This window comes from Mesitornis unicolor, unplaced genomic scaffold, assembly GCF_000695765.1.
Source record: "Mesitornis unicolor isolate BGI_N332 unplaced genomic scaffold, ASM69576v1 scaffold5048, whole genome shotgun sequence".
NCBI lineage: Eukaryota > Metazoa > Chordata > Aves > Mesitornithiformes > Mesitornithidae > Mesitornis > Mesitornis unicolor.
This window is the reverse complement of record NW_010203756.1, coordinates 84,180-110,756: the sequence shown is the minus strand read 5'-3', so window position 1 is coordinate 110,756 and position 26,577 is coordinate 84,180. Positions and strand designations below refer to the sequence as shown.

Genomic DNA, 26,577 nt, shown 5'->3' with positions numbered 1-26,577 from the left:
AAGTGTTTTGCAAATACTGAGTGTCACTTGTGCAATACTTTGACAAAGGAATTAGAACCTGGGGTGAGAACAAGCTGCTTTACTCAGTGGTGATACACCTGACTGCCTGAAGGCCAAGAGCTCCTCTGTGTCATCAGACAGCACATCTATCTTTGTTACTGCAAAAAAGTGTCTCTGCTGGGCAATAAGATTTTTAGAGTTTTCTCAGAGATCATAGCCTGTATTGTGTCTGAGATCAGACAGTGTATTTTTGGACCAGGAAGAGTGAGCAGACGCGTGGCGCTCCCCCTATCTCTGCTCTGTTTCTGCTCTGGGTTTTTTCCCGTTGCTTATGTCAGGCTGGCTGAGCTCGGGAGTGCTCTGCAGTGTGAGATCATGTCCCAGAGCAGCAGAGCATGTTTGCTGGGATTGTTTGGGATACAGTGACTTAAGAAGGGCCATCCAAAGGTAAACGAAGTTTCTTTCTCCCTCCTTCACTTTTTCCCAAGTGGAATATAAAGCTTTTGTCTTATTTTTAATGGTGTGTCAAGGCAAGAATGCTCTCTCAGTGGTACACATCTTAGGGAGTATTTGTCTGCTCCCCATAGAGCACAAATGGAGGTCTCATTTTACAGCTGGGTGGACTGGTCTACCCTGGGTTAATTGACTTGGCCAGGATAGTGGTCCAGCATTAAAGCTAGGAATGGACATCATTGACTGCCCTCATCCTATCTCTTTTTGCTTACTGTGTGTGTACAGTATTTACTGTAGGAAAGTTAGCGTGATCTAATACCTGAGAACAGGCAGAAAAGTTGGATCCTGCATCCTTGTCGTAGCTGAACATCTGTGTGTCTTTGGTAGGCTGAGCTCCTCTTCCAGCTGCCCTATTTGAGAAACTATAAATTGTGTTTGCCTGTTGTTGCTCTTGTCGGTCTGTAGAATGTTCTAAAAGTAATTCTGGGCTTGTCCATCACTGCCCGTGGATCTGGCCGTGTCAGACCTTTCTGAGCTATCCATGTTGCAGATCTGCCAAGTTTTACATGTTGTCTGAGTTTGCTGGTGCATTATTTTATTCCAAATGTCAGTGAGTGTAAAACAATTTGCATCAGCAGAAGCACACAGACTGTACCCATCTGACTCTTGCCAGTGAAAATCCAGTAAAACGCTAGTGAAATTCCAGAGCTGATTTAGGATTTGTCAGCTGCCAACAGTAAAATTTGGGGCTTGCCAGTTCGATGGAAATTCACAGCTCTTCAGCTGGAAAAGCTGTGGACACCACAAGAAGCCAACTATAATCACACAGAGGGGCTTCCTCATAAGGAAAGAGAAAGCTTCATTCTGTTTTCCATGGGCAGGCGTCTAGAAGACTTGCTTCAGGCTTGCTGCTTCTCTAGAGGAGTCTGTTTTGTCATGTGATGGTAAACAAATCTGGGGTCACTCCGTTTCTCCTGTGTCACATGAAATCCCTCAGAAAGGCTGCTGCTCACTCTGCTTTCAGCTGGATGGCTGCTTTCATCTACAAGGTTCAAGAGTGACCTCAAATTTTTACTACTTCATCAGGAGTCCTCCCATTACATCTGTAACCTCACATGGTTCAAGGCCCATGGATAAGCATGCAAGCTATACTTTTCAATAGGGTCAAGCATGAGAAAAGGACTAGTGCCTACTCTCCTGTGCCACGTTAGCTGGGCAGGAGGAAGGGGCTGAGCTGTCTACTTGGGTTTTCTCTCTGGGGTATTTGCAGCAATGCCTGCTCTGAAACATTATTTAAGGAGAAAGGAGGAAAAACGTATCTGGTGTTGCCAGAAAAAAAGATGGTAGCCCTTTCATGCTGTTTTTGAGTGCTGTTTGCTCAAATGCTATATTTTTCCAGTATTTGAGCTATTGACTTAAATTGTCATTAGCTAGAACACTTGATATTTTTTTGTCTTGTGATGTATAATTCACGTTTAGTCTGGCTAGCATGGAAATCAGAGATGGATCTAAATTAATAGTTCCTGATACAGTGTGAAAATCCTATCCAAGTATCCCTTAACTCAATGGCGATCAAGTTTGAAACTCAGCCTGTTATACTCTTAGATTCAAATACTCGTGCTCAGACCAGACTGAGTAGAGCAGTGGCCTTAAGACCTTATGTTATCTTTCATACTTTGTAAAATTCAGTCTGACCTCAGATACATCAGAGATGTGTCACTGACTTCTACTGAGAGAAAAATAATCTCCAAGTAGCCTGTGCATCTGCTTTCCTACAGCACTACTGTCAAGAGTCTTCTGGCATGGTTTCCCTCTCAAGAGTCCTGCAGTGATTGAAGCACGTACATAGCCCTGTGCTATGGTTATTTCTAAATCCCCAGTGACCATCTGATGAAGTTGGCCTCCTTATCACATTTTCTAAATTTCCTGTTCTGAAGAAGCATTACTTTGATCTTAGTACCTTTTTACTTGGTGATCTCTAGATGCATCATTAGAAATAATTTTGGAGCCTTCAGCTTTTTCGCCTCACAGTTAGCTGCTTTCTGCCTCTGTGTTCAGAAAACACCTGGCACAACTCAATGTTCATTCTGAAGCTGCTTGAGACAGGAGTGATTTGGTCATATGGATCAAATTTATACAACGATACCAATTAATATTAAAGGGAATACTAACATCCCAGTTGATAATGTGAATTGTCTCCAGAAAGTCTTACTCTGTGCTGCATGGGCATCTAACTGGCAGAAAAGGAAGGAAAACCAGGAATAACTTGCAGAGCCTGCTGCTGAGACCTGTGCTTGTTTGAGCTGCATCCTCAACATCACTGAGAAATACCAGTTTTGAGAGCTGGTTAAGGCTTTTCGGGACAAATCTTTTCTCCAGATGAATGTTTCCAGACTCTCACTCATCTGTCATGAGGTTTCTTTCCCCTCTGCTCTTTTTAACTGCAGGTTTGTGGAATTTTATTAAGTGCAATAGCTACATCATTGTCTGTCTTTTAGATTTATCTATGGCCTAGCCTTTCCTAATTCAAATTTAATATATTTATGTCTGAATTCCTTTATTTTACAGCCGTATCACATTGTTACCATGCCACATCCAGAACAGAAATTGATACACTTAGTTCAATGACCTGTGTGTTTGAAAAGGTCTGCAATGAAATAAGCTCTGGGATCTCTTGTCTGAGAGATCTTGATATAATCTGTTCTGTCTACAGCTGCCTCACCAGTCAAGAATAGGTATATAGGAACAATAAAAGCAGACCCTGATTAATTTGCCTTGAGAGAGAGAATAATGCTGTAATCATACATTCATGTTTAACAGTACTTAAGTCCACTCAGTATCCCTGAAGTCAACAGGGCAATTACAGAAAGATGTGTCAGTGAGCTTATTCCAGTCCCACCCCCATGCAGTGGTCCCATTGATTTTTATCTTTTTTCCCCACAGCTATTTTGATCTAAATTTCCTGATTAAATACAGGGAAACAGAAGGAAGCCTTACATTGAACTGTGCCATTATGGCATTGCTTTTCAGAGTGAACATAAAAATGTGCCCCTCTTTGTTTTAAAGGAAAAAAAAAAGGTTACTTGCTATTGATAAATGATTAGTTTGGTAGATTTGTTAGAAGAATAAGAAGGCTATAAACATATAAGATCAGCTTCCTTCACCAGCACTAACCAGGAAGCTGTTACTGTGTATTTTTGCCTATTTCAGACTTCAATCAGTTAATGTCAGGCTCAGTTGTCACTTTGAGCTACTTGGTCACAAGGAAAATGGAGTGAATAACCCTATTTCAGAGGCCAATAAGCTACAACCAACATTTATCTACTGACTGAAATTAACTGTTCATTGGCACTGCTATTCCTGACCTTAGGCAGGATTACGTATTTTTTGTGACCGTACTAAATAGTTGCAATATGTTGAATATCTTTCACAGTTTTGAGAATTGAGAACTTGTATCATTTAAAAGGAGTAGTCAGTAGCTTTATCACACACTTGTGATGAGCAGCTTTCACTTCCTGCTCTTGATGGTGACCTCTCAGCACATATTACAGCAGTAACATCTAGCCGGAAAAAAACAGAAGCGCTTAGAAACTACTGACTTTTTAACAGAATCAGATCCCATGCTAGTGGTACTCCTCCTAAATATGTGCTCCTGGTATCCTAACTGAAAGACTGAAGAGATATCCAGGATGAAACATTTGTCATGTTTCTTTATTACTCTGTGTTTGTGTGTCTGTGCATGCTCTGAGCATCATAGCATTCAGTATGTGAACTGAATCAAAACCAGGTCACATTAAGGTCAATAGGTGACAGACAGAAGTTATCTTTAGGTTCCTGGAAATATTCCTGCCTTTACAGGAGGTATTTTTAAGTCTTCTAATTTTCTTAATTGTTCATTTCTTTATAGTTCAAAGATTCCAAAATTGCAGTGTGAGGGGTGACCTTGGCAGTGGTGAAGGGAATTAACTGCAAATCCTGAGGATCGAACTCATCCAAGTGTAACTGCTGAAACTGGCAATGCAGTCTTCTCTGAATTAGATTTTTTTTCCTCCCACTGTCTTTTATGTTGTTTGTGTAAACAAACACTGCTCAACTTTTTCCACTCTGTATATCACACACCTGGGGCAGACTTGCCTTTCCCCGCATTACTGGCTGTAACCAATTTGTAGTGTTATTGGAGCGTTTCCAAAGTGGCCTGTATCTTCTGATCTTTCTGTATTGGAGCAGGGGTGTGGTACAAACAGAGATTATTTAAATGTTCTGCAAAATTGCAAGGACAATCTCACTGTATATGAAACTGAACAGCATGGAGCAGACTTCATGGAGAGTAAAAGACTGGCTGCCTTTGCTGGCCTTGGCACACAGGGAAAGCATTACAGGTAAAAATGAGCATACATAGAGAAACAAAAATATGATGCTAATGGCTCTATGTGAAGCCGTGTGCCAAAAAGTCAGGCTCTTAGGCAGTCTTGAAACCTTGCTGCTGCTTATGCCCTTATTTCCATGGACAATAGTTAAGGATGGACTGAGATATCTCAGATGTCACAGATACCAGCACGTAGGGGGAGAGGTCACCTGAAAGATTTCCCACTTTCATGTGGTCCTGGGCAACCTGCTTTAGCTGACCCTGGTTTTGAGCAAGGGAGTTTGGACTAAACAATCTCCAGGGGTGCCATCCCACTTCAGCTGTTCTGTGCTTTTGTGGTTGTCATTACAGTATTTGTCCTTTAAAGTTATTTTACACGTGTCAGCCTGTTAACTTCCCAATCGTCAATAGGTGTCAATACGTTCTTTCCTTTACAGTATTTGTCCTTTAAAGTTATTTTACACGTGTCAGCCTGTTAACTTCCCAATCGTCAATAGGTGTCAATACGTTCTTTCCTAGAATCACACAGAATCCCAGAACGTTAGGGATTGGAAGGGACCTCCAAAGCTCATCCAGTCCAATCCCCCTGCCGGAGCAGGAACACCCAGATGAGGTTACACAGGAAGGCGTCCAGGCGGGTTTTGAACGTCTCCAGAGAAGGAGACTCCACAACCTCTCTGGACAGTAGTTAAGGATGGACTGAGATATCTCAGATGTCACAGATACCAGCACGTAGGGGGAGAGGTCACCTGAAAGATTTCCCACTTTCATGTGGTCCTGGGCAACCTGCTTTAGCTGACCCTGGTTTTGAGCAAGGGAGTTTGGACTAAACAATCTCCAGGGGTGCCATCCCACTTCAGCTGTTCTGTGCTTTTGTGGTTGTCATTACAGTATTTGTCCTTTAAAGTTATTTTACGCATATCAGCCTGGTAACTTCCCAATCGTCAATAGGTATCAATACGTTGTTTCCTAGAACTGGCTATTCAGGTAGACAGCAGGTAGTAGTTGATCTTTACTACCTACCTAGAGAAGTAACAAGGCATTTGACAGTCTTTGTCCTGTAAGTTACAAAACATTCATTTGAAAAACATTACTTTCTGCTCTTACAGGCATTTTGCAGTAGACCTCAGTGGTGCTGGAAATCCCCAGAAAGACTTTCTTTGACCTAAGCCATTTCTAGCAAATGTTCTTGATTTGTAAAAATGTTTGAAAAATAGATGATCCATGGCTGTCTTGTTTAGCAATGAAGAGATGACAGCCTCTGTGTGTGTGCTACCACCCTACAATTACTGTAACTACAACTACAGTAATTAACTACTATAAAGATGCCCATGTTAAGTTCTTGGCTTCTGCTCCTAAGTTTCCATCTGCTCAGATAAAAAAGAAGGTGCAAGAAAATGAGAGCCTGGCAGCTGAGCTGCCTGGATTCTCAGGGCTGGTACAGACAGAATTCCTCGGCACCTGTAGGCACCCTGTGTTGTGCATTGTTTGCTGTTTCATGATGAGAAGGCTAAGCAACAATCTAGCATCAAAAATTCAGGAAAAAGAATCCAGGGAAATTTAAAGCAAAACTGTTACAACATGCGTTATTAAAAAGGCATTACAAAAACATAGAAGTGAGTAAAACAAGGTCTCTTGGCTTCTTTTTCTGCCTTTCAGATGGTGACTGCTCATTGAAATAGTAGAGGACTGACTGAGAGTCTAAATTTCTCTACTTGACTGTTGCTGGTTTGCTGTCATTTAATATCAGCCTGTCTCCATTTTTCCTAGGCATAGATCCTTAAAGACAGTATTGTGGTACCAATGTAGTAGTGCTCTTGTAACTAATATAAGCAAAAAGCAGTAACTCTGTGGATGAAAGGTTCTGAGCATATTGCAAGGAACGATTATGGTAACAAGCCAACAAGTTTCTTCTTTTTCAGTAATTGCTGTTTCCAATTGAAGTTAATATTATTTCCTATTGGACTAAATTACAGACCTTCACTTGCAGAACTTGCCTGTTTCTTGAGGAAGGAGTTAGCTGGTGCTTTAACAAAGGCCACACTAAATAAAGACACAGTTTGGAGCTTTTGCTGTGCAGCAGCCAGGGCTGGCAGGTTGGTGGGGGTTTTGCTTTTATTGTTCCTGGTGTCTTTGTAACAGAGAGCTAAGAGCTGAGCTCTTCTGAAGAGTAAATGTTTCTGGGTATAATTTATGATAATAGCAACAATCATTCTTTCTCTTTGACCTTGTGGAGATTAGAAACTAAGCTTTCCCTGGGGGTAATCCTAGATTGGTATGTCTCTGCTTTCTTTCCCTTTTTAAAGGAGACCCTGGCAGTTTGCACCTCCTTGTCCTATACCTATGAGTGCACTTACTGCCACGACCTGCTGGTCACTTGTGAAGCTAAACTGTACAGTTTTCATTGCATGTTTTTGCAGTAAGTGCTGAACTGACTGTTTTAAAAAGCACGTCTCCTCTGCAAGACAAATCCTATTCAAATGAGTTACATGTCTGAGCTGATTCAGCTTTGTGGATTCTTCTGGAGCTAAGCAACCTTGTGTTGATACCATGCATGCTGGTCTAACGTGTTTGCTTAGAGAGGAAGGAGACTGAGCTGTGTTTTGCTCTTCCTGCTGTCAGTGTAAATCTGGAGTGATGCTGCCGAAAGGAGTCATTTCAGTCTGGAAAACTACTGGGAACTCCAGTTCCACTGAAGAGTTTGTACCTGAAGTTCTTTCTTCCATGCATTAAAAAGTCTATCATAATGGCTAGAGAATAGAGGAAGGAGGCAGAAGCTGTAAGTTTTTATTCCTAGGCTCGCTGGAAAACTCTCTGCCACTGTAAGGAACTCACTTAGGCATTCCTCACCTCTTCAGCTTCCTTCAGAAATCCAAAAGATCCTTCCAGAGAAACGTGGGGTTCTTGTGAGACAGGTGATCCAGAACTGCCTTTTCAGTAGGAAAGGATGAGTTGTCCGTGATGCAGTACTAGGAGATAGTTAAGCTATTTGAGAGGAATATAAGCACATTAGTGTGAAATTATAACAGGACTAATATAACCTGCTCAGAATGTATCTTCTTGTAATTATATTACTTCCAGCACCCAGACTGTGTGATTAAGAGTTATCTCTGTGCAGCACTGCACTGTGCCAGGTAGTGAGTGCTCAGTTCCCTGTTGTGGCTGCCAAATTCTTCAGGAAGGATCTCTCTGAAGAGTCAATGCATTAGAACATCATAGAAACATATGTTCCTTAAATGACTTTCCATCTGGGCATCTCATTCTTCCTTGTACAAGAAGTTACAATAGTTTAATTAACTCACTTTGGAACCCCTTGTAGTCTGGTAAACTCTGTGTTGAGACGCCCAATATGCTTAAGGGTAGGTGGCCAAACTAACTTAATCTGTACATGTAGAAAGGGCATTCGCCCCTGGATAGTGGTGTGCTATAGTTTTGGCTATGTACAGCTTTATGCACACGGTCAGGGCTCAGAGGTACCTTCTGTGAAGAAAGGCAATGAAAAACTAGTTCATTTCTCAGATAATTTTGTTTCTCCAGTTTTGTTTGAGGTAAAAACTCGGGGAAGAAAGAGATGTTTCCCGTGATTCATATTCATTTTATTGACTACTCTTCCTTTGTGTTCGTAATGCAGAGCACTGGGTGTTGACAGAGAAAGATTCATTCAAGCAAGAGGTAATGAAGCATAAAGCAAATGAAGATTTTGAACTATAATATTGTCCTCAACAATCTAATAAAAAATTATTGTGCACATTGCACTTGGTGTTAGAAGTGATGCATGCTTAACTTTGTCATTTTTAACATACCATTCATCGACGCTTCTGTGGTTTTAAATCTGCTTCCTGGCAGCAGAATTTTAACAGGGCTGAAAAGCAAAAATAGCCTTGTAATTTGGTATTGGAGACAAAAATTATTGTTTCGTCATGCTAGTCATTAGCTGAGTGGGTAGCTGGAGCTTGAAATTCCTCCATGTGCCTGTAGTAACCACAGTGCTGCACCCTCTGCTGTGGTCAAAGTGAAGCAGGTTGGACCTGTTGCAAGAACAGGTTTTAGCTGTGTATAATAAAACTCCATTCTCTTACCCCCACTAGAATGTGTATCTAATCTCTTAATATAAGATTGTTTAAGTGTGCCTCTTTAGAGAGAGATGGGGTAGCAGATAACCTTGATATGGAGAGAGCTGTATGACAGTTGGGTGTTTTTTAATCTACCTTCTAGCCTGTACGGCAGATGTTGTGGCTATAAAGAAACATTGCTTGTGTCTTACTCAGTCATTTGCAAACTCAGCGTAAAATCTGCAACGCTATAGTTCAGAGTGAATGAGAGATAAAACTTTGGTAGCATGACAAGTTGCTTTGTAGGAAAGTATTGCTTATGCTGCTGGCCTCCTGTTTGTGCTAGTAGTCTTTGCAACTGCATGCATGGTTGTGTCAAGATTTGAAGGTAAGTGCCTTTACATCTCTCATTTGCAAGATTATTGCTTAGGAAGATTCCCCCTACTTCTGGTGTAGAAATACATGTGTTTTGAGGAATGGCTGAAGTTACCTGCTAGGTTCTGCAATGCATTTGTGGATAATGTTGTCCTGGAGAAACTGGGAGAGCAGTTCAGTGAGGTAGCTTATGAACTGACAGCGTTTGAAGGACTTGAAACCAGACTTGCCAAAGTTTGTGGTATTTTGTCAACTATGGCTATTGTCTCCAGTACAAAAACTCATTATAATAGGAACTCTACAACTCTGACTTTAGGTCTATAGACCGTTTCCCAAGAGAAAGCACCACAGGTTTTATAGTTCAGTGGAGATGTCAGGAGACCACTAATATCCAAGGTGGCAAAATCTTCTTAGCTTAACTTTACGTGTATCCTGTCTGCATTGCTCTTGGTTAGACCAAACTGTTATCTGCTGAGAAATCTCCTGCAAGTATATATTGAGGTATTGCAACATAATACTATTATTCGAAATTCTCTAAAAGTTAATACGCTGTAACAGTCCAAGCAAGAGACCGTTCAGAAGCAGTGCTGGCAGGTCTAAGTAACAGTGCCGAGAGCAGAGTTAATAGCTGGAATTCGTGGCATCTGCTGAGAAGCACTACAGCTCCAAATGTTGAAATTCAATGTGTGTGTACTCTAAATTTAGGATATTTGGAAAAGGAAAGAATTTCAGCTTTACCAGTTAAGTCCACCTATCAGAACGCTATAGTTAAGCAGTTAATGTCTGCTCTTTGAAGTACTGCTTAGGTCCATTGATATCCCTTGATATGACCATGTCATCACCATATCATGGTGACAGAAGCATAAAAAGAGTTTAGAATTGGGAGATTTCACAATATTAAACACAAAATGGAAGAATGAGAGGATTTCTAGTCTGGCATAGAAGGACTGACTTCATTGCAATGGTTTTCTTTAAATTCAGGACACTTCTGTTGCTTATACTTCTCATATCTACACACTTGCATGGCAGTATTTATTTAATTACCGAAGGCAAAATGCATACATATAACTCACTATGCTTTCCAGTAAAAAACAGAAACACATTTATTCGCCACTGGTACCAAACATCTTTCGATAAAACAGAACTCTTTCTTCATCTCTGCACAGCAACTCTTCAATATTTTAAGGCAGAAACTGAGGAACAAAACAGAAGCTCTTTGAAGATATAGGTGAAATATGTTCATTGAGCAGCTTGCCAGCAGGGCCAAGTGATGTTCTCTTGCAAAAGAATAATTTTTAAAAATGCCACACTGACATCTATCTCATCCAGCAGTGATGTTACTCCTCCTTCTAATCTTTCATTAGTGACAGATTTTACTGTCTGACCTGGCACTGACTTTGAAGACTACTGCCTATTCATTCACAAATGCTACAGCCTGTGGGCTTGATTGCCTTTTATTCCAGAAAATGGACTTTTTCATTGTGACTGTTTTGTGAGACCTTCTGTGATTGTAATACAGCAGCCAGATCCTGGATTGTATAATTACACTATTGGGTGGAGTGGGTACCTGATTCTAGTGCATGCATTACATTATTGTACCTAAGAGAGCTCCAAAATCAGTTCTTTTCAACACACATATTGGTGTGTTCCTCATGCCTTCGTGCTAATTTAATATCTGGAACCTCTCAGATGCCAGGAATGTGAAAAGCCAAACCATTACATAGGTTTTTATTAAGAAAACACTGACGTCAGCATCAGGTGAGATTGACATTAAAGAAGGCCACGCTCGCAGTAGTGTGACGTGGCACAGAAGTGCAACGCCAATCAAGCAGTTAGAAAAACAGACATTTCACCAACTTTTTCTTAGTCCTAAAAATGCAGGAATCATCTTTTAGCCTTGAAATGTTTAGCCTCTAGGTACCATTATTTTGTGTTTGAAAAATTCTCTTTTGAAAGATTAATTAGGTTTTGGCTTGTGCTGCAAGGTAAATGAGAAACCTTCCCCTGTTAATTGTGAAAATCTTTTGCTTTGGTGAAAATTGTCTTTCTTTGGCTGAACAAACTTTTGCAGTTATAATTAATTAAATCATTTTCAGTATTCCAGAACTGCACAAAAATATTTATCTTTCTGGCTCTTTGTTCACACAGTTGTAACTCCAGAGCTTCGGGCAATTTTCGTCAGCATGGCAATGCTCTGCACTCAGGATTTTACAACTGGGCCCTGAAAGTTAGTTCTGCAATTGAATCTGGCAGATTGGTTTTGGCTTGAGAATCAGCATATGTTTTTAACATATGCATGTTGGCAAATCAGATTGAAGTCGTAACTAAGAGGCCTGTTATCTCAATCCTGCAAGCGCTTTTGGGAATTAAGTATAATGGGCAAAAAAATAATGAAGGAGGAGTCTCAGGACTGGATAGTGGAGAACCACACTGGCCCCAGGTAAATCTGCTTGCAGATAGCAAGGAGTTTTTTTTCGTTTGCCAACGTAGCTGCTGGAATGAACCGTAGGAGTTACCTCTTGGTTTTTCTACCCACAGGATCAAGGCTAATCCAAGAATAGCACACAGCCCATTCTGGCTCTCTGCCTGTGTTTATCTCTGCCAATCACATAGCAGGCTGTTACAGGCTCATTTCTTTAATGCGTGTAGTTTGTATTTGTGTCCTGCTCCAGAATGTGCCAGGGTTTTCCTTTGCAGTGGGAATTGTTGCATAATGCAGGATTTCCTCCATCGGTCCCCTTGATCCTGTATACGAGGCCTCCACGTGTCAGGCTGGCTCAGGGGGAACCAGCCATTTCTTAATTTCTGTTAGCCAGTGATGCTAATTTAAACAAAAACCAAAAAAGTAGTAGTATTTAAAACAAGGATATGAAGGGACTTACTGAGTCAGACAGTTTGAAGGACAGCCAGAAGTTTGAGGCAGTTTGTGACCTGCCATGTAACCCAGCACAAGCACATCTGGACTTTTAGAAACTTAAATTGTAAAAGCAAAAATACCAGCAGCGATTTGTGAGGGGCATGCGGATGCAAAACATCCTTTCTGTGGGTCTGGACAGGTCTGCGGGGCAGCAGCGAGGTGTGTTCCCACCACACCTGCCCAGCAGATGCAACCACTGCTTCCTTCAGAGCAACTGCTGTTAAAGGCCTGGGCCATGGTTAGATCTTGTCCAGAAAGCATTTTGTGCTTAGAGAATGGAAAGCTTGCAAACCAGGCTACTCTTCTTTTTATAAGAGCTGGGAAAGGCTTAACAGATCTGATGCAAATGACCCAGCCAGAGCCACTGTTGTGTGGTGGGAAAAGCCGGAGTCTTAGTGACGATGTGAGGGTGCTCTCGGCTGGTCCGAGATGGGATTTGAGACCCAGGTCCTTTGGAGGAGAGACCTGTAGAATTGACCTCTGCAAGTCTGGTGGTACAAGGTGACACACAAAGGTCACTGGCAAGACTCTGTCTAATAGGAGAATCAGCAAGTCAGTGCTCATGGTTACCTCTGATCTTCTTACAAGTGATTTAAACGTACAGCTGTATATTAATTGAGATCAAGACATAGGTCCAGAGTCACGCAAGAATAGTTCACCTCCCGGATTGTTTGGAGTAGTTTTCAGCTCATGAAGAGTTTTTGGATGTCAAGGAGTTGGGAAGAGCAGGAGGAGCACGGTCGGTGGTTTCCCTTCCTCTGTGTTTCCTCTGTTGAGGTGGCTACTGGCAGTGCCCATCGGGGATCAAACAGCTCTGTGTGCGTTGGGGGAGGCAGCTGGAAGTTGGTCACATCCTTGACTGCTGAACTACGGCCATATTGTTGTACTTAAACCAGTCGTGTATGTCTATCTGACTCTGATCATCAACTATTACACAATCTGAGTTGGTTTTAATTCTTTTCTGTTTGTCTAGAAACCAAGAGTCCCTTCTGCCACAGCATACAGATGTTACAAATATGTTTTTCCAAGGAGACACATGGCACATTCCAGAGCAGCACAACTACTTGTTTTCAGCCTGAAAATGGAATATTTTCCCCTGTTGTTAAAACAAAGTTTGTAAAATGGGATTATAATAAATAAACCACAGACTTTAGGGTCTTTTTTAAGATTCATAGTGAGTTCTAACGGTTGCTTCATGGGTTTTTTAGTGAATTTGAATTTATTTTTTCCTTTGATTTGCACTTAATGTGGAGTAAAACCTGTCTGATGCTGCACCTTATTTCTAAGTGTGGTTTGCAGAAGAGAGCGGAAAAAGTGGTATTTCTGTCTGTGGTTACTAGGATTGCTAAGAAGGATCAGAGCTGCCAGTTCTAGATTTAAACTATTCTTGTACCATTTTATATTCTGTAAGCAGAGGAAACTGTGAAGGCAGATTCAGATGAGAAAGGATCCAAATAAATATAATATTTTCCAGATGTTTCTCATTCTGCTAGTGTCTGACTGAAGGATAACTTGCTAAACTGTGCAAGTTGGTGTCTTAGTGTATCCAAGCCAAGACCTTAGTAACTTGATAATGATCCACTAAAATCTGAGAACTCTTATCTTCTAAGATATGAGCCAGTCACTGTTTTGACGGAAAGAAAACTTCCTTTTTGGGCCAGTTGGCTGTGATTAGATTTCTTCTTCCTTTTCTGGGAAGATCTGGGTCTGCTTTGAAAGACGTGGCATTTGTTGAGATGATCCCTGAATCAGATCCAGTGTGGTAATTCCTATCTTTTCTCTATAAATGTGGGAGGTTTTTGCAAATTCAGTACAGTATTTTGAATCTGAAAAGAGTGGCTCCTGACTTAAGCTGTTGTGTTTTGGAGTAAAGATTTTGTGTTTTTTCTAAATCGTAATTTCTGTTGTCGTTTTATTCACGTATAATTACATACTCAGAGATTTATTTCTTTTCCTGCAGCTTGAAGAGGAGTTTAGCATTTGAGAATCCAAACTGCAAATATGCCACTGTTTGCCACATCAACACGACATGATTTAGGTTTTGGATACTCTGTCTTGCCTCAGAGTCTTTCCCCTTCTTCAAATAATGAGACTTCACTGTTTTCTTTTTGACTCTCTTCCCATCCTTGGGGATTTTCCATCTTGGTATGAAGCTCAAACAACGTGTCGTCTTGTAGCCACCCTCCTACATGATTCACCATCTTGTTGCAAATTAGTCTTTTCCACTTTTTTTTCCCCTTACATAGTTCTGCTCGCTGTATCTGGGTCTCCCAGGACCCCTAACTGGAAGCTTTGAAAAGCTGTGAAAAAGCCTGTTTGGCTTAGTCAGCAATCACTCCCAGCATCTCTGCTTGTCACATTACTCCCTTCTCTGTGTGCACATGTGTATAATTATTTTAAGCTCATTCCTTACAAAGAAAAAAAAAAGGAAGGACAAGTGAGACTGAATTATAGCTTTTTATAACTGTTCTTAATTCATTTTGTTAGTGACTTTGAGATCTGTCATTTTAGGGTAAAATGGGACTGAACCATGGAGTTTGGTTCCAGCATTAAACACTAACATTAGCACACTGCACTGCACTGCAAGCCCTTCTTCTTTTTTTCAATCCTTAGCAAAAAAATCCAATGGTCTCTAAAGATTTGGCATTCTTCTCTGCGTGTAGCCGCTGTATAGTTTCAGTAAATCAAATATGGGGGAGTTATCATGGCATACCCTGCTCTGACCATAAGTATTCTGATATTAACACATGGTTTCAACGCTGAGGTTTGTATGTGTTTAAAGTGTTAGTGGATGAGAGGAAGGGAAAGCTTGTTCAGGCAAAGCATTGAGCAGAATATGGAAGAGGCTGGATGGGAGACTGTGCCATGTGTGTCTCAGGACCAGCTCAGGCTGCCAAGAGGGAGACAAATTTTGCCATTTTAACTGGCTTCCATTAGGACAGTATTTTCTTTCCTGCTTTAGAAGAAAGAGATTCTTGTTTAGAAGAACAGAGTTTTTCTTTCTTGATGTTGCTGTCACTGTTGGCTCACTCTTTGTTTTGCTGTAGCAAAAAAAGCACAGGAGGAGAAGGGAGGTCAGTGCAGGCAAAATGTCTGCTCCTTGCCACTCTCCTTCTTTCGCCAGCAATCTTCTCACTGGACCCAGGCAGGAGGGAGGAATTTGATAGCCTGGCTGTTTCTTCTGGGATGACCGACTGTTTTCACCTGAGATAGCAGGTGTTCCTCACCTGTGAAGTCAAGCTCCAAGTGTGTTGTCCTAGCACTCAATGCAGAGGAGGGATGACATAATTTTCTGTCTCCTGTGGAGGTCTTTCCTCTTTTGCATAGAATGAACTTCCCTCTGCCAAAAACGTCTTAGTCCCAGGGCTGATAAAAATCCTCAGAAGAGCCCGCTTTGGGGACTAGTTTCTTTGTGATGCAAGTGTTAACACTGCAAGTCTGTGATCCCACAGCATCTTCTCAAGGACTGCTGCACATGACCTCCACATGCCAGTCATGTCCTGTGCCATTCTAATCAAATGAGCATAGTACATAAAATGCTGACAGCACATGACCATATCAGACATTACTGCGATTCTTTACGAGGTGTATAGTAGATGAGCGGTGTCCCTTTTCCTTCCCACTGCTGTGTACTTCCCCAATTCACATGTGGCATCACTCGCAGATGACTTCATGGCAAGAAATTAAACAAAGCAATGGTGGCATTCTTCTCCACAGAAATCAGACTGTGTGTCCCTAGTTAACTACTGCTGTGAGTATGACAGTTTCCCGGGGCTGGATCACTTCACGTGCAGAATTTAATGAGCTGCCAAATGCTTCTAAATGTCAGAAAGACCAGAGGAAAATGCACGGTACAGAATATGGCACAGACAGAAATTCATAGACATAAATTAATTCTTTAGCTTGCAGCATCTCCCAGTTAATTTTCCATGAAGGTTTCTCCCCTTCCCCTCCTCCAGTGTTTTTCAGACTGTGAAATGATCAGTGTTTCCCTGGAGGCAGACAGACGCCCAGGTTAAGAGCCACAGGGTTGATAATTGCATTTCTTTTCTAGAAAATGAATAATTGCATTTATTTTCTTAGTGCACTGCGACCCAATGTTGGCATTTCATTCCGTTGAACTATATCTCTTCCTTTCTGCCCAGGTCATGCGATAATACTGCTTATCTGATGGAGTGTCAGTGAGCAGAGTAAAATGGAGCTGCTCCTGTGAGCACTCCCATGTGGACAGTATGAAGAATGGAAATAGTTGGGCAAAAGAAGTGTGTGTGTCTCGGGGCAGCAGAGGAAGAATAGAAAGCCCATCCTCAAGCTAGAAATTTTCAAGAGAAGTAAAGCTTTTACAGCAAAACAGAAATTGAAGTCATTATAGTCACTCCTGATGGAATAATGATTTCTCCAACTCGCACAGCAATGCGAGTGATGGAGTTGGGACAAATTAGGATACGGTATGAGGAAAACATTCTGACATTTCATTTTGCAGTCCAAAGTCTGCTGTCCTTCAGGCACAGGGTAGCTAGGTAGTCTGTCAAGCTGTGAGGTTTAAAGCCTTTGGAAAAATCTGTTGAGAATAAAAAAATAAACAACCACAAAATCTCTCTCCTTCCCATTCCTCCCAAACCAGGTTTTCCACATTCAAGGTCTGCTTGTGCATAAAAGCCATTTATAACCCTGGCACACGTGAATTTTTCAGAGAATGGAAATTTCTCCATGATACGTGCTATTTCTGGTGCAGACTTGATGTGATTTTTCTGTTGGCTAACCAGTCTCCTGATGTCCAGTGCCATGTGTAACTGTCACCAAGGTTTGGTACCTGAGAAGATGCTCAGGACTGTGCTGGATGGACTCAGCAGAGTTCCCAGCACGAAAGCATCAGGGAAGCTGTGATGTGGCCTAAATAGCTTATCTGCCTCAAAAAGTGGTAGATATAATCACTTGTAAGATGAGTTTTTCCATTGCTCCTGAGGTGTTCACTCCATCTAACTTTGAGTATTTAATTCTGGTGCTTTTAGCCCACCTACCCTACCTCTCTGTCCTCCCCACATCTCGGGAATTTTGAATCCTATACTAGAGAATCTGCTGAGTACATAGAAGGTCTAGGTAGTTAATTTAGGCTCCTCCCTTAAGTGCCTGAATTTAAAAGGTATAAGTGCCTCTGTTGCACCCAGATAAGGGTTGAAGTTCTCTGGAACAGATTGCTGAAAGGCATCTCCCAAATGCCTGTTGATGATGGCTGCTCTTCCCTTAGGGAAATCAGTCAACCTTGAATTGGCTGTGCTGGAGGAATTCATCCCATCCCATGTGTCTGGGACCTGTTAGAAAGCCTAAACACAGAATCACAGAATCCCAGAACGTTAGGGGTTGGAAGGGACCTCAAAAGATCATCTAGTCCAATCCCCCTGCTGGAGCAGGAACACCTAGATGAGGCTGGGGGATTCAAGCTGGACTTCCAGAAAGTCTTTCAGCTGGTGAGCTACTGGGTAATTTTCAAAGTGATGAATGTAGCAGCCCTGAAAACTTGGTTGTTTGATGTAGAAGTAAACTGGTAAAAGCAGTAAGCAGATGTCTTGTTAAAAACACCCTTACATTGGCAATCCATGTGACCTGGATCAGGACCCCTGATTTTGTAGATGCTGCTTTGCTACTCAGAAGAAGAGAAGGAGCAGAGGGAAAAGCAGTGCACGTGTTTGTGAAGAGATAATGGTAGCGTTTTAGAGCATACCTTGCAACCAGGAAAATGGAAACAGATGGCACATATTTTACAGAGTGGGAAAAACACCCTCAAGGATGTTCACAGTCGTACAAAGGGAGTTCTGCTTGCAAATCCCATTATTGATAAACGGCTTCTAACGGGATTGGTGCTGCTTACTCTTACTGTGCTCGCATATGTGCGCACACACATACATGCACAGCTTTGAAAATGCCTTTCATGAGTTCAGCTGCTTTCATTAATGCCAAGATAATTTCATATTTTCTGATATGTATCTCTCTTTCTCTGAACTTTTTAAAGGAATTGGTAGCTTCTCCCCTCAGTTATTTTCTTTTGAATGCTTAAATGAAAAGGGATTTTTTTCCAGCATTAATAAATTCATTACTGGAGATGGGGAAGGTGTTTTCAATTGCAGTTGGCAGTTCAGAGCCTTCCACCAGGGTGGCAGGTATCTCTGGGGAAAAATACTGCCAAGCAAACAATAGATCAGTCTGGCTGGATATTGAGAGGATAGGTGAGATATGTTGTGTATGAGAGTATTATGGTGCCCATATTTTATTGTGTAATCTCAGTACTGTATTCATTCTTATAGCAGGACTAAAGGGGGCCTCTTCATAAGCTAGTCCAAATTGGCTGTTGTTGCTCTTGTTATTACCTTATTTATATTCCTTTATTGCCTTGCAACCCTTCGTAGAGAGCAAAACCTCAGTGTTGGATGCTGTACAAATTACAAATGGATAGATTGCTTTTCCACAGATTGCTTATAATTTAAGTAATGTTATACATTTATTCTTGCACAGAGATGTCTCCATGTTAGTTGTTATCTTTCTGGTTCTACTCATTCCTGCCTAGCAAGACAGTTCACATTAAAACACGGCTGCATCAGTTCTGATTGCAGTTCTACTGCAATCCAGAGGAGCAGTTGTGCAAAAATGAGCTCTGCATGTAAGAACTGTAGGATGTGAAAAGCCATTGGATAGTGCTAATTAATGTAAAGATCAATGGAACTGACACTGAATTAACCTGGTTGAATTGAAGTTTCAAGTAATCAAAATAATTTTAAGTGTTCCTAAGGGTGCAGTGAAGCAGCCTGTACATGCGGATTATTTAGGACAGACACAATTATTATATCAGCTGCACCCCTGAGATTCGAGCCCTTCTGTTCCAAAACAAAGCATTGCCCACCTGAGCTAGGGGGGGCCTGACCTATAGCTAATTATAGAGAAGTAGGTCCCTTATATCCAGTCTGGCCCTGTTTCCCACAGGGTAAAATGTATTGCACGAAACCAGCATGTCCTGGCATGACCCCATTTTGGGTAAGAAGCAGTTCAGATAACCAAGGCTGAGTAGTTCCTGTTCCTTCCACCTGCTGGGACCTGCCAGTCTTGCTGAGCACAGGGACAGAGTAGGTCTCCACAGGTGGCTTTTATCGGTGCCAGCCTCCCACAAGCACGCCCAGGACGCGATGGAAGTGTGCTTTTGCATCTTGGTACAAGATAGCAGGCCGATGTTAACAATTATGGACTATTTTTCCTTGTTTGCCCAGACCCTTCATGCTTCTGCCGCCGCTGATGGAGTGGATGAGAGTGGCCATCACCTACGCTGAGCACCGGCGCAGCTTAACTGTGGACAGTGACGATATCAGGCAGACGGCCAGACTGCTCTTACCTGGACTGGACTGCGAGCCCCGGCAGCTGAAGTAGGTGGTTAAAGTTTAGAAGCAGCTAAAGTAATCATAACTTCTCACAATATTATTTTTACCATATTTCATGGGAGCCAGATCACAAACTACTATACAGGTGATACGTGTTTAACCTTTTGGTACTCCAAGAGATAACAAAACTTTGGCCAGACACTGCAGGTGGGCTGGACAGACTTTGTCTTGGCAAAAGTTATGGAGGAAGAATGAGACAGAGAAGGACTGATACACAAGTATTTGGGATTTTTATGTCTTAATCTCATTTACAAGATTATTCTTTGCTTTTTGAGACAGCATGATGAAAAGTATCAGTACCTTTTAAATTTTTCCTCTCACATATATATTAACCAGGGATTTATAATCAGTTTGGTTCATTAGCATGTCATAGGTATTTTATTCGGCTTTGTAGTCCTTTAAGTTGCTGTCATTAGCACTGGTTTTGATATCAGTGTTACATCTGGAACTTTAGTACAAAGTATATTCTTATTTCTTGAGTGAATTTTGTCTTCTATGTAACTTTGGGTTAAATGACTGGGCGGGACACATTAATAACAATAAATAATACTTTTATCATGCTCTTAAGCGATGAAATGATCACCTGAAAAGCTAAAAATACACCATTAACTCTTAGAATTCTTTTTCATGAATAATGAAAGCAGCAAGAGGCTTTTAATCAGGAGTCCTGCATATGTGTTTGTTGCTTTTTACCTTTTCCTTCTGGCAGCCAAAAAGGCTCTTGGTTTGCTACACCTTTGTCTCCCCATTTGTGAATTGGAAGGTAGGACTTATTACCCACAAAATGTAACGTGAAGCTAAATTAGCTGGTGAGTATGGTGGTGCAATGAGATGACCGAATGTTGTGTTGGCTGCGCTGACTCCTCATCTTATCCCTGATTTTCTCCTGAGAAGTGGTCCCCAACCAGCTGAGAGTGCTGCCAGTCTTTTTAAAAGGGAAGCTAAACAGGTGATCTCTGGCAATTATTTCAACTCCTTAGCTTCAGACTGTAAGGGGGCCGCTGAGCTTGGACTTGGCGTCCACAAAGCAGCGTTGTATGCTTAGTCCTGGAACACTTTTCTCTTCCCTTTTCTCTGCCAGTGTACTTGTGCTTTGTGTCAATTAAAGCACATGCTGCTCTGGCTTACGTGTGGCTGGTAGGTGCTAGTGTAGGCAACTTAATGTGAGACAAACTAATTTACATATGTGCCTAATGCTTGCCGAAACGTTTCATGTTCTTTGATGAACAATACTGGAGGAAACTAATCTAATCACTTCCAGTCAGTATCATGGTTTTTCTTTCATTCTCTCCTTTAGAAAGGTTTTTTAATTTTAAAACTGAACCCTAACCTTCTGCTTCAAAGGCATCTCACCCTATCTCTGCACTGGCTTTTTTGTGCACATTAACATACAAAACACAGGTGGTTCCTTACTTTATAGATGATATATCTTAAAATAAAACCAAACAAAAAAAACGAGGGTAGGGCTTTGGGTGTCTAATTTTGCTGCTAATGTGAGATAAAAGGAAACAGCCTTTGTGAAAATGGGGTTCATCTCATTAACTTCAAACTGAAGCCTTAATGACACAGCTATGAACTGAAGGTCTCGACAGAAACCCAGGAGGTCCAAAATAATGTAAGCAATAAATAAAAGTGATATAAAAGTAGATATAAAGGGTCTCAGCCACACTATGTGGGATAGTCAGGCATAGGATAATTCAGTTGCTGGGTTGTTAAGGGTGAGCAGTACTGGCCCAACGTTCGAAGCTTTTATCCGGTTTGTTGTTACTACAGAAAGAGTGGCAATTCTGTAAGAAAATTAAGATCCTTTCACACCTTTTACCTCACCAAACTATTCCTCCATAGACATGAAGCCAGTGTGCATCCCCTGCCGGTGAAACTGCCTCTGCTTTAAAGTAGCACATGTCGTCTTTGTAGTGGAGGACAAAAATCAAAGTTAAGCTTGATCAGGTCTTTGTTCTGAACTGTCTTGCCTCACTGTTATTTTCAGAGGTCTAAGGATGTTCTGTGATGTATGGCATGAAAGAAAGAGCATTGTTTCTTTGCTGTATGGAAGATTTAAACTAACAGAAAAAAAATAAAACATGAGGAGAGCAGTGCCTCATTTCAAGTGCCCATTATATGATCCTTCAAAGCAGCCATTTGTATCTAGCCATTACAGCACATTTAGGGGAAAAGGCAGTCTTGGAACTGAAGCCAAATTTATCCCTGGCTTGCTGTGTGACCGTAGGCAAATTGCAACTGATGATGCACAGGCTAAGTCATACTTGCAGTGGTGATGCATCAGGTAGGTATGTTGAAATCCCCGAAAGAGAAGTTTTGCAGAAGAACAAAGTATAATTAGTATAACCTGAAATTCAGACCTCTAATATCTATTCTTTGACACAGACTGCTTAGACAGTACAGTCTTCCACAACAACTGTTGTTGTTTTAGTGGATGAAGACTTCTCATACGATGCTTTCAGTTTATGTTTGCCAGACAGTTTGTGAACATCTTCAGTACTTGCCTGATACTGGTTAAATGATGATATAAGTGGGGAAATGCTAGATTGCAGAGAACTCTCTCTCTTTTCCACCTACTTAAATATAAATGTTGGGATTTTAATATTAAGTTACTATCACGTACTGCTTTTAAAATTTTTTCCTCACTGCAGACCAAGCTTAAATCACTCACTACCAGTACTTACAGTAGTCATAGTTACTGCTTATGAAATCCAAAGAGCATACCAGGCTCCTGCTCCCTCTTCAAGCTACCACTTCCCGAACTGGGACCTCAAGCCCTATCCCATTCTCTTGGCTCTGTCTTCTCGATGTCTCTCAGTCCCTGATGTCTCTTGGTCCACCTTCAGTTCTTCAGTTTATCCCCTGGGCACAGCTGGGCATACGTGGGAGCTGCTATCTGGGCAATGCAGGATCACAAACTTTACCCTAGGAAGCGTGCAAGAGTTTGCCTCTCTTCTCCACAGGATAACAACTCACACATGGCAAACCTGCTGTGTTTACAGCTGCTGCACAGCAGTTGTGCGTGTGTGAGCTCTTTTCCCCTGGCTCTGGTAAGATCCTCTAACTTTTATCACACACTAAAAGAAAAAGCTACTTTGCGACTATCGTAGACAGAGCACGCTGTCAAACTCCTGCTACAGAACAGCAAACGTACAGTAACTCTTGCATGGGCTGAGCCTGCAGGTCCCCCAGGAGTAAAGTTCACAAATTATAACTTCAAATTCTGGCACCTGAGCTGGCTTCTTGACAGCTCTGCACCAAGAACTACAGCCCACCTTTTTGCCGGGTCTCTCTTGACAGCTCTGTGAAACTGCTGTGTTTTGCTGTTCCCTCTGCAGGGCTTATTGGTGAATTGTCCTCCCACCACCCTTGCTCCAGCAGGGCCTGTAAATAGCACTGGGGGGAATCTTGCCCATTAGCAAAACAGAAACAATGTGCAATGACAGGTGCCATCCCTTCAAAAGCTTCTATTTGCTGAGGTTCACTGGATTTCAAGTGATGTCATTTTATTTCCCTTTTTTCATCGGATTCTTCTTCTTCTCATTATTATTGTATAAAGTCATTGCATCATATTCTACATAATATTGTAGCATCATGATACTGTACCAGTTGCTTTAGTAGAATAAGGTTATTAATTGACAATCATAGCTCTCAGATTTATATATATCCAGCATTAAGCCTTTTGCCTTACTGTCCTCTTGTGCTCTGTACTGTATGTGTCCTTATCTAGTCTCTGGGTGCTGCTTGTTTTCTGATGAAGTCTTTGTTCTCAGCTGCCTCAGAGACATATTTTATTGGCAGATGTAACTCTGAGGAGCTAGTGGTCACAGGGCTGTCTCTTTGCTTCCCTGCTGATGGTTCCCCAAATTGTACCCTGATGTAGTTTCTCTCTGAAAGCAGCTGGGCTGAGATGCTGGTTTCCCCTCCACAATGTGACCGGTCAGCAGGCTGTGCAGGGGTCTTTAACTCAATGTACTGTTCATAACATCTGCTCGCCCTTTGTCATCCACCATCAGTGCAAGTTCAGACACATTAAAAAATGGCCAGCTGAATTAAAAGGTGAATAAGATTCATCTTGAGTCTTGTATGTGAAGTGATGAGTGTTTTGCTTATCTGGCAGGCCATACAGAGTTTCCAGAAGAGGTTAGCCTTGCTGAAAGAGTCTCATTTTTCAAAGGAACTTGGCAGGCCGATATCTCACTCACTGAGAGTTTGCACAAGAGCCCGTGCTGAAAACCAGACAACCAGTAGAGAAGGCATTCACCCCGAAATAACATCAAAGGGCTGATGGTGTCAATGCCCAGCTGAGATAGGAAACACCTCCAATTTGGCCATGTTTCTTGAGTGGAGGAGATACACTTCCAGGCTTGGAATTCAGAAGTCTCTGAGCAGAAAACCAGAGGATTTACAGTAATCCTTGGGCTCCTTCCAAATGAGATAAAGGTCATTTGATAGTCATCTAAGGATTTAATAGAACCTCATAGAAATGTTAACATACTTCCTTTTATTGAGGTGTTGGAAAAATTGTTGAGAATGTTCCACTACCTAAATTTGACTTTTATTTCCTATTTAAAAAAATTCTTTTCCAGAAAAGAATAAGGATCATTATCTTCTTTCAGAAATGTCTTTTATTTCAAAATAATAGCTAGGCTGGTAGACAGACAAGAACTACTCTGGTATTTTATTATATACACTTTCTCTCCACCTCTTTCTCCTCCTTGCAGTATGTTTTTGTGTACATCTGATGGACTGGCCCCATAGCAATCAGTAAAATAGAAATATATCCAAAATATACAGAGCTCATTATTTAAAGCATGTGGGTTTGGTGGGATTTTTATGTGAGAAGCGGAACTAAGGAAACCTCTTTGCTGCAGGTTTGCAGCCCGTGACACCGGTCCCACCACAATAACCTCGCTGCTGCAAGTAACCCCGGTTGCTCGGTACCTGCTATAGTTTGGGCATATTCCAGCATCCCCTTCCCGTTTTGCTGGATAAGATGTAGCAGCAGCAGTGCCTGATCCGGAGCTACCCTTGTAGTGAGGGGCTGGGGCAGAAAATCCCCTTTTTGGCAAGGAATGCAGATTTCTTTCTGCCTTTCCCTTGGAGGAAGGCACCAGTGAAGTTCCTCTACTTGGACACTGTCTTTTGAAAGTTCTTTCAGTGTTTACATGACCATCCTGTCTTTCTCTAAGAACTAAACCTTCCATCTCCAGTACGAGCCAGATTTTTCAGAAATTGTTACACAGTGGGGAAGGTATGCAGTAGGTAAAACCATGGAAATTCATTAGCCTGATTTCTTAGGAGACTGGGATTAAAAAAAAAGAAAAAAAAATTCAGAAATCTTCTTGTTCTTCACAGGCCTGAATGCTGCTTTAGTTCCTTCCGGAGACTGGATGCGAAGGCTGCTACTGAAAAATTCCAGCAGGATCTGGGTTTCCGAATGCTGAACTGTGGAAGGACAGATCTGATCAACCAAGCTATCGATTCACTGGGACCTGACGGGGTTAACACCATGGATGATCAGGTATGCCATATAACCAGACACACAAACATTTCTTTGCATGAACAAATTCCATGAGGCAACTCAGTACATGAGATCGTGTTAGTTGCCTCTCCGAGCCTTTTCTAATTCTAGCTTTTGTTTTAGTCTGCAGATGTATCCCTTAAAAAAAACCCAACACAACAACCCCAAAAAGCCAGTCAAAGCCTAGAGTGAATTGTTTCTTTATCAGCTGGAATGTAGGTCTGTTGCTTGGATGGTCTGTCTCAGACGCTGACAGAAGATAGGTTAATATGCTGGCTGCGATTGGAAAGTCTGATGCTGTCTTAAATGCTAAGACAATGTCAAAACAAAGTGGTTTTTACCAGTGACACTCTCTTCTGGTTCAACAGCCCAGATCCAGTCTGGGTCAGTGATGAGTGACCAAAAGGTGTTACTGTCTGATGGCTTTCAGGCGTGAAGCGAGTTCTGTGTCCTCAGTACAGCCTGGCATATGAGAAACCACACCAAGAACCCTTGCAGCACTGGTTTCAGTTGCTATTAGCTTTGTTGAAAGTCCATCATGCTGATGTATTGATTTTTTTTTTTCAATTTTACCTGTTCACTGCTCAACTACATTGAACCACGGGGATTTGGTGGTCTGGGGAGCCTTCAGCTGCTTCTGCTTGTGCTGTCAGTCTCATCAAGTAACAGCAGAATCTGTTCTCTAGGGCATCATTCAGTGCATTGAATTAGCTTTTAATTTAAAAAAAAAATCTCTCCCAAATAAACACTCATTATAGCTGTCACAGCAATGAGAATGAGCTGTCATGTCTTAGAAACAACAGGAAATTTAGCAGTAGGAAGGATTTACATTCAAGTAGAGAGGTTTTCTCACAGACAGCATTTTACTGCAGTAGCATTTCAGGCCAAATTGTGAAACTGGCACATCTTCCATGGTACTGCCCACCATTGTGCAGTTTTAAAGGAAGTGTGAATGTGTACACAAATAGGAGCAGAAACAACTCCTGCACAAGCTTATATCTAGGAATGTAGTTGCCTTGTTTACATATCCAATACAAGGAGCTTTGTGGTCACAGAAGTGGGGTATCACATCACAGGTGCCCTTGATATTAACTTTATTAAAGTGGCAAAGGGCGCAGATTTATATTATGATCGTCTGCCACTTCCTGGTTTTTTTCATAACTTTTTGCAATTCCATTTTACGTAGCCCTGAGGCCTTTTGTTGTCTCAAAGCAGATTTATTTTGCATTGTGAACCTCTCCATCCCACCACCAAAGACACTGGTGCCATCACTGGAGGATATTTTTTACCTCTCTTCAGCCAGCAAACTGGGAGCTGTTTGGCTTTTTATACCCTGTAGGAAACTCATTGGAAAGTATGAGGAGTTTCTGCTGTCACTTATTTATGATCTCATTGTCATCCTGTTGAGGCCATCCTCTACCCACTCCTACTGTGAGCAGGGGGATCGTAGCACGCTGGCGGCT

General features: G+C 41.6%; 1 protein-coding gene across 1 annotated transcript in view; it reads left to right on the top strand.

Moving 5' to 3' along the window:
- The window catches only part of ABTB2 (ankyrin repeat and BTB (POZ) domain containing 2), a gene marked incomplete at its 5' end in the record, with an annotated part of 48,025 nt that overhangs the window by 7,007 nt on the left and 14,441 nt on the right, over nt 1-26,577 (top strand). Inside the window, 2 exons of the mRNA XM_010190829.1 lie at nt 19,420-19,572; nt 24,949-25,114. Coding sequence (XP_010189131.1) covers nt 19,420-19,572; nt 24,949-25,114 — 319 coding nt within the window. The remainder of the gene's footprint in view (nt 1-19,419; nt 19,573-24,948; nt 25,115-26,577) is intronic.